The 12,242-nt window shown below is 47.8% G+C and overlaps 1 protein-coding gene across 3 annotated transcripts in view; it reads right to left on the reverse strand.

The window, feature by feature from the left end:
- Positions 1-297: 297 nt before the first annotated feature.
- The window catches only part of LOC137631746 (neurofilament heavy polypeptide-like), a 674,888-nt gene continuing 662,943 nt past the window's right edge, over positions 298-12,242 (reverse strand). For all 3 annotated transcript variants that reach the window (XM_068363659.1, XM_068363658.1, XM_068363660.1), the window contains one exon: positions 298-4,155. In XM_068363659.1, the coding sequence (XP_068219760.1) occupies positions 792-4,130 (3,339 nt within the window). In that variant the 5' untranslated portion in view covers positions 4,131-4,155 and the 3' untranslated portion in view covers positions 298-791. The remainder of the gene's footprint in view (positions 4,156-12,242) is intronic.

The raw sequence follows: 12,242 nt of genomic DNA on the forward strand, positions 1-12,242 counted from the left end.
ATTGAAGTTTTTTTTGGCAAAAGAAAAAAGGAGGTTACTGCAAAAACTGATTTTTCAAGAATTTTTTTTGGCGTCGGGGTCGTTCGCGTCCGAGTATACCCTTAAAGGGGTGTCCGAGGAGCGTACCTATCCAGGGTTAAGTACTTCCTTGAAGACGGATGGACTGTGATCTGGAAGTGCGCGTCCTTCAGGTCCAGTGTACACATGAAGTCTTGTGGTCTCGCTGCAAGTCTGACCATGTCTGCGGTCTCCATGCTGAACGGGGTCTGCTTGACAAACCTGTTCAGAGGTGGTTGATCGATGACTGGTTTCCAGCCTCCTCCTTTACAAGAAAGAGTCGACTGAAGAAGCCTGGGGGCCCATCGACGACCTCCTGGAGAGCGCCCTTCTTCAACATGGTCTCGACTTCTGCCCAAAGGGCTTGGCCCCTTGCCAATCCCATGGCAAAGGAGCTCAACGACACTGGATTCGCTGTCAGGGGAGGTAGAGATGTTATGAACGGGACGCGATATCCCTGACTGATCACAGAGATCGTCCAGGAATTGGCCCCAAGTTGCTACCACCTGTTTGCGCAACTTTGAAGGCATCCCCCCACTGGTGGACATCCAGGGGGACTGCCAATCCTAGCGTTTGCGGCCTCGGCCACTCCCTCTAGGATTTTTCCCTCTCCTGGAGGACTTTTTGCCTTTCTTGTCTTTGACAGGAAAGGGCTGCTTCGACACAGTTGCCTTTGCTGACACTGCCGGTTCCGTCGTCTTTGTAGAGCGAGGTTGTTGTTGGGCTGCTGGAGGTTAATAGGGCTTCGATGTTAAAGCCCTATGTAGGAGGGAATCCTGGTTGGACTTCCTCCACCTCTCAGCCGCCTGCTCCACGTCCTTAGGCTCAAACAGACTACTCCCCAAGATGGAGGAATGTCTGAGCTTGCTGACCTCGTTGCTGGAGACCTTCGTGTTGAACCTCTCAGACACCGCATCTCGACGCTTCAAGATGGAATTAGCCCATAAGTTCGAGACTTGATGGGCTAGAAACTCGATGGTACGAGTGCCTGAAAGGAGGAAGGTCTCCAAGGCCTTCCTAGTACTCTCCTTAGACAAGTCCTCGGATCGTAGCAGGATGCCGAGAGACCCTAGCCAGATGTCCAGCCACGAAGTTGCCTGCATGGCACACTTCGCTACCTTCTCCTGACTGCGGATCTCCGCGGCCGAGAAAGACACTTGCCGGTTGGAGAGTCTCTCTAGAGGGACTCCCCTGGTAAGCTCTTCCACCGAGTGGTGTAGGGGAAGAGCTAAACAAGACTCCTTCATGATCTCATAGTACCTCCTCTGATGGACACGAGGAGGCGGGAGGAGTTTGTTTCCGGCGCTGGAACGGCTGGAGGCGGCAAGCTCGGAGAGCTGGCTCTCGACCTTATCTCTGGCACTCCTAACTCCCCGTGACCAAGGCAAAGCCGCGCTAGCCTTAGGGGGCTTTCGAGTCCCAAAGACTCGGTCCAGAACTGTGTCCTTGCCCTCTCGAGGAGGAATCTCCGGATCCTCGAACCCGTTGAGATTCCTCATCAGAGTCAGAACCTGCCAGAATCCATGTTCGAGCTCCTGAGGTTCTCCTCCTGATGGACTGGCAGCAAAGTCTCCCATCCCCGAAGGCTCTTCTTGGGGGGACTTGTGGACGTTCTCTGCGGGCTGGGCTGGCTCTGGTCTAATCCTCGAGGATGACTTCGGAACCATCTTAGAGTCCTTCGACTCCCTCCTGGGAGGGATACAGGACTCCAACAGAGATGGTGGGAGGCTGTTCACTTCCACCCGAGAAGACTGGGATGGAGCCTTCCTCAAAGACTTCCGAGGAGCCAGCTTAGCCCTAGGAGAAGTCACCACATCATCTACTTCTCTCTTCCTCTTCAGGGGGGCCGAGACTGCCGCTGATTTGAGACCCAGTTCAGAGAAAGCGGGCTTAAAAGCCTGCACCATTGCTCTAACTAGGGACCCAAACCAGGGCTGCCGACTGACAGCCGCGCTGTCAGAGATTCCCTCTGGAGGGAAGGGGATCGTTCGATCCCTAGGAGTAGAAACCACAGCAGGGTCAGCCTGAAAAGAAGCAGCAGCTGTGGAAGGAAAGTTCCTGGACCTGTCCGGAGTTCTCCCTCCCTCCGGCGAGCGCGCTGTTCTGCGCTTGTGGGGAGGGGAACGCGATGATGACGCCCTGGCCGCGCGTTGTCCTTCAGCCTCGCGTGTGAGAACGCGCTGGGAATCTCGGATGGCGAGGGCACGCGGGCGAGTGATGGAGCGCAGGCGAGGGAGTGCGTTGGTGCGTAGGTGAGCAATGGCACGCAGGCGAGGTCGCGTGGGCGAGCGATGACGCGCAGGCGAAGGAGCTCGTAGGCGCATAGGTGAAGGCGCGCGTGGGCCCGCGGGTGAACGATGGCGCGCAGGGGCGCGTTCTGGAACAGCAGGCTGGATAAGCGTTTGCGCGTGCCGAGGCAATAGCTTGCGCACAGGATCCCGTAGAGCCCGTGAGGGCGATTCCGTTGGGCCAGCGCGTGCTAGGTAAATATCCCTAGCGAGCGGGCGCGCATCAGAAGGTCTAGCAGGCGGCGCGTGGGCGCGCGATGCAGACTGCGGGCGATGGCGCGTGGGCGAGGGATGGCGAGCAGGCGGGGTCCGTTGGCGCGTCGGCATTCGGTGGCGCGCTGGTGAGTGCTGGCGAGCAGGGGAAGAGGATGTTTTCCCCTTCACACCCAGATCCGAAGATCGTGGGCGTGCAGGAGATTGTTGGCGCACAGGAGATCGCTGGCGAGCAGGAAACCGTGGGCATGCAAGGCGTGCATCAGGATAAGGGTGCGCAGTTGCGCGTGGGCGAGCAGGTGAGCTCTGGCGCGTTGTCTCAGGAACAGCAGAAGCACGAACAGGAGACCGTTGGCGAGATGTCTCTGCAACAGCTGGAGAGCGCTTGTGCGCAATTGCGCACTGGCGCGCAGGAGAACGTTGGCGCGCAGGGGATACCTGGTGCTTAAGGGACTTGCACACAATGTGCGAAAGTTCCTTTTGCCCGGAAGGGACCGTTGCCCGTTTAATAACGGGATGGGTTGGCGCCCACAGCGCATCTGCTGCCAGGAACGGCGACGGCAGGTCAGCAGGTCTGGCAGGAGAAGGAGATCGCGAACGATCTGCGGAGAGGTCCAGGTCCAAGGATGTTGCTGGAACGGTCATTGAAGGACGAGGTTCCTCTGCGGCGGACTGCGAAGATGACAAGACAAAGAGACGCCTCCTAACACCCTTGTGAGGTGAAGGAAGACCTTGACCGCGAAGAGGGAGGCGAGCTTTACGCCTAATACGTCCTCTGGAGGCAGCAGGCAAACCATCGGCAGTCCTCCGAAGAGGAGTCTCTGTTAGTGAACTCCCCCGAAGGGGAGATTCACCTCCAGGAGAGACCGTTGGACTTAGCTTCTCCCTCGAAGGATGTTCGGAGGTGGGAACTAAGCCTTCAGCTGCATCAGCAACAGGAGCAGAGGTTTGAACACTCTCATTGGAGGCCTCTGCCACAACAACATCGACGATAGACAGAGGATCAACCTCTGCTACCGTCGGCGACTGTTTGACAGCTGCTCCCAACCTGATTATGTCAAACAGGGCTTCCTTGGAGGGCGAGCCCTGAAGCCCCAAGGAAGCCCAAAGCTGTAAAAGATCCTTATTAGAGAAATTTACATTAAAATTAGGAGAAATAATTAAATCCTCCCCCGGGGAAGGAGGAGGAGCTGCCTCGCTATGGGAGGCAACTCCCTCTCCCAAACCCCGAGATCGGGCAACAGAAATGCGGCCTACGCTACCACTCGACGACCTCTCGGGAGAAGCCGAACGAGTGGGAGCTTCGGAGGAGGTTTGGGCTACGGAAGAAGAGTCCTTAGGATTTTCTCTCTTAAAAGAAACCTTTGAAAGAGAAATATCCCGTTTGGACTTCTTCCAGCGCCGGGAAAACCTCTCCCACTGGGAGGTAGACCACTCCCTGCACTCACCACATACATTGTTACTATCACACCGTTGGCCCCTACAATAAAGGCATAAGGTGTGAGGATCAGTGTCGATTGCCGACATATAAGTCCCACAAGGGCGGTCAGGTAACCCGGGACACTTTCGCATCGTAGAGGCCAACTTCACAAACACACTGTATAAAAGAAAAAGCAAACAAAAAATATAAGAAAAAATTTAGTATTCCCAAAAACAAACAAGGAATCGTGAGACTATATCAATTGTCATGAATACTACGTTGCACAAAAAAATTAACTGAACGCTAATTTTCTTTAATCTTAGTAAAAAGATTAGCTAAAGAAAAAATACTAAAAGGACCAATATAATAGTAAAATAACATACTCCTTTTATCTAATACAACTTAAAAACTTTGGTATTTAAGAAAAATGTACTTTTCATAACTATCGATACAAAGAAAAATTGTAATACTGTAACGATAGACTGAGAACTGCGTAGCATAAATAAACTGAACCCCAGTTAATCTTTAAAAACATATCGAAGATTATCCAAAGAAAGCATACTAAAAGGACAAAAATTTTCTTAAAATAACAATCCTTTTATTTTATATAACTAAATACTTTGTAAGATAGTATTAACTTATCAATCTTTGTAGAAAAAGAAAGAAAATGCAAGTCATACTCAAGCTTACGTCATATGACTGTGACGTCATAGATGAGGCGGGTTGTTTACCTATCGCCATTATGCTTTCATTAGTTTAAAATAGGTTGAAGAAATTTCTAATCCTACCTTTTAAGCTATAACATAGCAATCAATATCAAACAAAATAAAATAAGCGAATTCCAAAACCGGTATATAGGAGTACATCACCAATATACTGCTAAAATCCAGGTTAATCCAAGTGAATTCCGACGATGCTGCCAGAATGGCAGCAGAAGAAAATCTGGTGCTGGATGGAATAGTTCTGCCTAGCTCCAGTGGTGGCGCTAGTGTACACCTGGCAACTATATCTGCGATTGCTTTGAGTTTTTTTTTATTTCTGCCGGACAGAAGAATAAAAGCTATTGTTATATAACCAGTGGGTAAGTTTAATGTTTAAAAACTTGTCCTTATTGGGTTTTAAAAAGGCTAAAATAATGGCTAGTTCCCAAACACTCAGGTAACTATGATCATGCCATATTCTACTAATAATGCTTAAAATGAATAACTTCGTATTAAAATGTACATGTTTAATCATTGCATACGGAATTCCATCGGGTCCAGGGGCTGTATCATTACAAGTAGCAAGTGAGGAATCAAGTTCTCTTTCAGTAAAGGAGAATTATACGATTCCTCCCTTCCTGTTGCAAAATTTAAAAATGGTATTTTCATTTTAAAATAAATTTTTGAATATACTTACCAGGTAGTTACATATAGATAGCTTAATCCCGCCGATTCGTCACGCGCACGGCAGAAATAAAAAAATTTGCGGCAATCGCCGACAGATGGTCAGGTGATCATATCTGTGCGCCCTCTAACCAAGTACCTGGAATTATTCCCATTAGTCCTCAGAAATTCCATGCCCCTGTTTTCAGAGGGGAGGAGGGAGGGACCTTTTATATATATAACTACTAGGTAAGTATATCTAAAAATTTATCTTAAAATTAAAATACCATTTTTAAATAAAGTAGAACCTCGGTTTACTAATTTAATTCATTCCTAATGCGAACTCGTAAACTGAAAAATTCGTATCGCGAAACAAATTTCCCCATAAGAATGTTATAAAATCGAAATAATTAGTTCAACCCATCTACAAAAACCAATTTTCACAAATTTTTCCTTACACATACAGTACTCTACTGTACTCTACACAAAATTATTAAAATATTGCAGTCATTTAATGATGAAAATATGGTTATGCATGCACAGTAAACCTGAACTTTACCTTAGAGGAGTGTCGCTGCTGGCTTGATGGAGACGAGAGGAGGGGAAGGAGGAGGAGGGGGTTACTGCTTGGAGGGAGAATCTCCCTCCATGAGAACTTCAGGAACGTTGACTGGAGTTCTCTCGCGAGAATGGCGTTCACTATCACTGGTTTTGCGTTTGCGAGACTCTTGGTCGTCGTCTTTCACAGTTCTTTTCTCCCCCTTCACAAGATATTTTTCAATAGACACCTGCTTTTGTCTGTTCTTTAAAATTTTATAGAAGTGACCCACCCCATTATCGACTAATAAATTTATTGCACGGTCTGTTTCAGCCTTATTCGGGACATTTTCCTCAAGAAAACTTTTCACGTTTTCCCACTTCTTTAAAAAATCTTTTATCTCACTCGAAGACAGTGATTGTGCAGTGCCTCCCTCCTCCTCAGATGAGATTTCCTCTATTACCTCTCTTTGCTGCTGCTCGTGCAGGTCCTTCAGCTCCTCGGTGGTCAGCTGCTCCTTATGCTCCTGCAGGAGGTCGTCGATGTCATCTGTGTCCACCTCCAGCCCCATTGCCTTGCCCAAGGACACAATATCCTCGTCAACTGCTTCCTCCTGGTTGGGTTCGAACCCCTCGAAATCCCGTTCTGCAACGGTGTCGGGCCACAGTTTCTTCCGGGCGGAATTGAGGGTTCTCCTGGTGACTCCTTGCCAGGCTTTATCAATTAAAGTCAGGCAGTTGTAGATGGAGTAGTGATCCTTCCAAAACTCTCTGAGGGTAAGGTTGGTGCCCTCTGTTACTTCAAAGCAGCGCTGGAACATAGCTTTGGTATAAAGTTTTTTAAAATTTGAGATCACTTGCTGATCCATGGGCTGGAGTATTGGAGTGGTGTTGGGGGGTAGGAACTTCACCTTAATGAACTTGTATTCCTCCGCTATGTCCTCTTCAATGGCTGGAGGATGGGCAGGAGCATTGTCCATTAACAGCAAGGCTTTGAGTGGGAGGTCCTTCTCCAGGAGGTATCTCTTGACTTCGGGACCAAAAACCTTGTTCATCCACTCAACGAAGAAGATCCTCATCACCCAAGCCTTCGTATTAGAACGCCACATGACGTGCAACTTTTTCTTCTGCACATTGTTCTTCTTGAAGGCTCGTGGATTCTCCGAGTGATACACCAGGAGAGGTTTAACTTTGCAATCCCCACTGGCGTTGGAACAGAACAGCAGGGTTAGACGGTCTTTCATGAGCTTATGGCCAGGAAGGGCCTTTTCTTCTGCCGTGATATAGGTCCTCCTGGGCATTTTCTTCCAAAAGAGGCCTGTCTCATCGCAATTAAACACCTGTTGGGAAACGTAGTCCTCGGAGTCCACGAGCCTTTTGAACTCTTTCACAAAAGACTCTGCTGCCTTCGTATCGGCGCTGGCCCCCTCGCCATGCCGAACAACACTATGGATACCCGTTCTCTTCTTGAATTTTTCAAACCAACCACTGCTTGCCTTAAAACTTTCGTTTTCTGCTGATGTGCCTGGATCACTTCTCACCAAGTCCTCGTAAATGGTTCTTGCCTTCTCGCAAATCATGTTCTCATTTACTGAATCTCCTGCGAGCTGCTTCTCATTTAACCACACCATTAATAAATTTTCTACGTCATCAAGAATAGGTGGCCGGTGTTTTGACAGCGACGATACACCTTTAGCTACTTTAGCGGCCTTTGCTACTTTAGCAGCCTTTATTTCTTCTTTTTTCTTTAATATTGTGCATATCATCGACTGCGAGCGATTGAAAAAACTAGCAATGTCTTTCACACGCATGCCTTGGTCATGCTTCTCGATGATCTCCTTCTTCATCTCGATCGTTATCATCAGCTTCTTCTTACTGCTTTCCTTCTTCGACATCTTAGGAGCCATTGTCTATCACAATAATACAGTACAGTACTGTAATCACAAATGAGTGAAAATAAAACAAATCACAAACCACGTGTAAAAATCACAAAGAAATCGTCCCCGAATTCACTAAGTATGTATGCTATCGAGACGGCGGATACTGAGATAATGAACGAGTGAAGGGGGTAATAAAGGGGTTTAGGGGGTGGTAGGTATGCGTGGGAGGAGTCACGTGACTCCATTGTGAGATGCTGTCGTTAAGTTATTTCCATGAAAAATGCGATCGGGAAGCGCGGCGTTAACACTTTTCCACAAAAAATGGCGCGTGGGAGGGAAATTTAAATTCGTTAACCGATACAATATTCGTTAACCGAGACGAATTTTTCAGAGAAAGTCCCTTCGTAAACCGAAAAATTTGTAAGCGGAGTCGTTCGTAAACCGAGGTTCTACTGTATGTAACTTCCCTGGTAGTTACATTTATATAGCTGATTGACACCATTAGTGGTGGGTAGAAAACCGCAACACCGTCGGGAATTTGTAGAATTATTAATCGCTACTAATTAGCTGTACAGTATCAATAATCTGGTTCCTACCTGATAAGGAAGCTGGCTTTATAGTTTTCTAGCCTCATTTGCCTGCATTCCTTGAGAGACCCAGCGGTCCACCCAGGGGGCTGTAAAAAGTCTCTGTAGGGCTGTCACACGGTCCTCCACCTTAACATGATCAGACCACCACCCTTGCTATCTTTGCAAACCTGATAAGGAAGCTGGCTTCATATTTTTCCTGCCTCATTTGCCTGCATTCCTTGAGAGACCCAGAAATCCACCCAGGGGGCTGTAGAATGTGTCTGTGGGGCTGTCACACGGTCCTTGACCTTAAAATGACTAGACCACCAACCTTGCTATCCTGGCATCGCCATGGACAATGATCTGACCACCTGACCCATTAATACACTAAAAGCTCATTCCATAAAACCTAACTTAGACTTGCATCCCAGGCTGTGGAAGGTTGCAGCAACCTTCACAGACGACCTATGATAAGTTCAAGAAAAGGTAAGGGTATAAACAAGGTTAGAGGCAGTAGTACCTTCTCCAAATAAGGTGCCGGAGGCAACGTATGGACCCAGGGAACAACAATCTTCATATTGGGTCTGTACCTATTTAGGTAACAATCTGCGAAGATTGATTTGCTTCGCCAGAATGTCGCTTCCAAAATTGCTTTTATAGACTTGTTGTGTCTATGAGCTATCAAAGTTGCCACAGCTTTTTACTTTGTGTGCTTTGACTCTGAGGCATGGGAAGCTTTACTCATCACAACTCTGGTGAGCTTCCCTTATTAAATCCTTGATAAAGAATGCCAATGCAAATTTTGACAAGGGTAGTGAAAGTTTCTTTACCGAGCACCAGAGGTTATCTGCCAGTCCTCTCAGGTTTCTGGTCCTCTGCAGATAAAATTGTTTAGGGCTCTTACTGGACAAAGGCCTTTCTCCTTTTCCCGTCCTACTAAATGAGATAACCCTGGAATGGTAAAGGATCTGGGCCATGGTTGCGAAGGATTCTCGTTCTTGGCGAGAAAATCTTGTCGTAGAGAGCAGACGGCATTCTCTCCATTGAAGCCCATCTTTTTGCTAATGGCTAGCAATTCTTCTATTCTCAATGCAACCAGGAATAGGCTCTTCTTAGTAAGATCCTTCCATGAAGCCTTGTCAAGAGGTTCAAATCTGCTTGAGGTTAAAAACATCAGGACTACATCCAAATTCCAAGATGGGGTTGGGTTGTCCTTCCTCTTAGCGGTCTCAAAGGATCTTATAAAGTCCGAGAGATCCTTGTCTTTTGACAAGGAGGCTAGCATGCTGCGGTATCCCTTGATGGTTGATACTGCTAGTTTCTTTTGTGTTCTTAAATGTAGCAGAAAATCTGCCAAATTGAGTAAAGAGAGGTATTGGAAGAGGAAATGTTATTAACTCTGCAACATTCCCTGAACACGTCCCACTTAGATTGGTACACCTTGATTGTGGACGTTCTCCTTGCTCCCACGATTGCTCTTGCAGCTTTCCTCGAAAAGCCCTTCGCTCTTGCTAGTTTATCCGATAGTTGAAAGGCAGTTAGATGAGAGCGAGGAGATTTGATGGTATCTCTCAATATGTGACTGTCTGAGTAGATCGTTCCAACAAGGTAACGATCTGGGGGTGTCTACTAGCCACTCCAACAATTCTGTGATCCAGGGTCTCATGGGCCAAAACGGATCTATCATGGTCATGCGGGCGTTGTTTGTCTCCCTGAACTTCTTTATGACACTGTCTAGGATCCTGAATGGGGGGAAAGGCGTACGTGTCTAGTCCTTCCCACTCCATGAAGAAGGCGTCCACTGCCACTGCTTCCTGGTCTGGGACTGGAAAGCAGTAAACAGGTAACCTCTTGTTCTCTGCATCGCAAAGAGGTCTACTGACGGTTCTCCCCACAGATTCCAAAGCCTACTGCACACCGTGAAGTAGGGTCTATTCTGTCGTGAGAAACTGTCTCTGCTGAGAAGATCTGCTCTGACATCTCTCCCTCTATGAAGCGGGTTATCAGAGATATATTGTTCGCTTGTGCCCACAGCAGATCTTGCTGCCTCGTAAAGGGAATCCAAACGAGTGCCTCCCCGTTTTCTGACGTAGGCCAATGCTGTGGTGTTGTCTGCGTTGACCTGTACTAACTTGCTTTGGACCTCCTCCTGGAAGTGTATTAGCACTAAAAGAATGGCCACCAGTTCCTTCACGTTTATGTGCCATTTCTTCTGATGGTCTTCCCATAGACCCGAGATCTCGCCCTTCCCCAGTGTTGTATCCCCCCCATCGTCTGATGCGTCTGAATACAACACTAGGTCGGAGTTCTTCTGATGAAGTTCGAAGCCTTCTAGTAACTTGTTGGGGTATTCCCACCAATTCCCAATTCCTGATTCCCAGAGGGATCAGAATCCAAGAACCTAGGTCTTGGTCACTTGTCCAATAACTAGACAGATGGAACTGAAGTGGACGTAGATGTAGTCACTTGTATATCCTCCAGACACTTTCCTACAACCTGGCTCTGATTAGCCAGTCGTCCAGGTACATCAAAATTCGTACCTCTTCCAGATGTAACCAGAGAGCCACGTTTGATACCCCTCGTGTGAAAACGTAAGGGGCCGTGATTAGTCCAAAACAAAAGTGCTCTGAACTGAAAAGTTGTAGCGTGATATTCAAATTTAAGATATTTCCTGTAGTTTGGGTGAATTGAGACGAGAAAAACCGTGCCCTGCAGGTCTATCTACACCATCCAGTCACCTAGTCTGGTGTCTGCTAGGACTGACGCAGATATTTCCATGGCAAACTTGACTTTGCTCACGCACTTGTTCAGTGGACTTACGTCCAGAACGGGTCTCCAATCCCCCGAGTTCTAGGGTACCAGAAAAAGTCTGTTGTCAAATCCCTCTGACGAGGGGTCCTCTACCACTTCTATTGCTGCTTTTGACAGCATCTGGTTTACCTGCTCTTGAAGAGCTACTGCCAGTAATGGAATACTTGTGTCTGGAGGTTGAGTTCACTTTTTGGGTTTCGGTTGCTGTTTGGGGTTACGAGGTTGCTCTCCAGCAGCCATTCTCTGTCCTCTTCTAGAAAGGCTCTCCTACGAAAGGGCTGACGCGTGGGAGGAGCTTCCTTCTCCTTCCTGGCTAAAAAGTAAGCCAGAAGAATTTTCCTCGCAGTCCTTGTAATCAGATCTTGCGTCGCTTGTGCACAAGAGCTGCCGATAAGTACTTCACTAGCTCTGAAGGGAAGAGGTATTTGGTCAAGGGAGCATAAAAGATCTCTGCTCTCTGAGCTAGAGTCAATCCTGACAACAGGAAAGAAACAGCATAGCTCTTTCTTAATAATACCTGCCGTGAAAAAGGGCTGTGAGTTCGAACAACCCCTCCCTCACGGCTTTACCGAGACAGGCAATAAGGTGCATCTGCGTCTCATTCTTATCGTCTGTGACGTCTGCGAGGACTCCTAGAGTCCAGTCCATCAAGCTGAAGACCTCGATTGTTCTAAAGAAGCCCTTCAGCAAGTGATCCATCTCCGACGTGGACCTTATCACCTTAGCCTTAGTCATGGCTGATCTCTGCTAAGGTCAACGAGTTTGGAGAAGTCTCCCTGGGAGGAGGCAGGAACTTCCAAACCGAGAACCTCCCCAGTCTCGTACCACACACTAGATCTAGAAGCCAACAGTCTCGTACCACACACTAGATCTAGAAGCCAATCTCGTAGGGGGGAAGGAAAAGGTTGTCCTTCCTTGTTGATTTCTCTTGAGAATCCAATCGTTCCGAGTCGAAAAAAGCCCTCTAGACCAATCTGGCTAACACCGTTTCCTTGAAAGAGGAATATTTCTGGGGTCTACGCTTCAAAAACTGCGAGGGCGGGCTCAGAGTTACAGCCTGCTGAAAGTCCTCCAGATATAAGACCGCCAGAACTGCAAGTAAT

The sequence above is a fragment of the Palaemon carinicauda genome, chromosome 40, assembly GCF_036898095.1.
Source record: "Palaemon carinicauda isolate YSFRI2023 chromosome 40, ASM3689809v2, whole genome shotgun sequence".
Taxonomy (NCBI): Eukaryota; Metazoa; Arthropoda; class Malacostraca; order Decapoda; family Palaemonidae; genus Palaemon; species Palaemon carinicauda.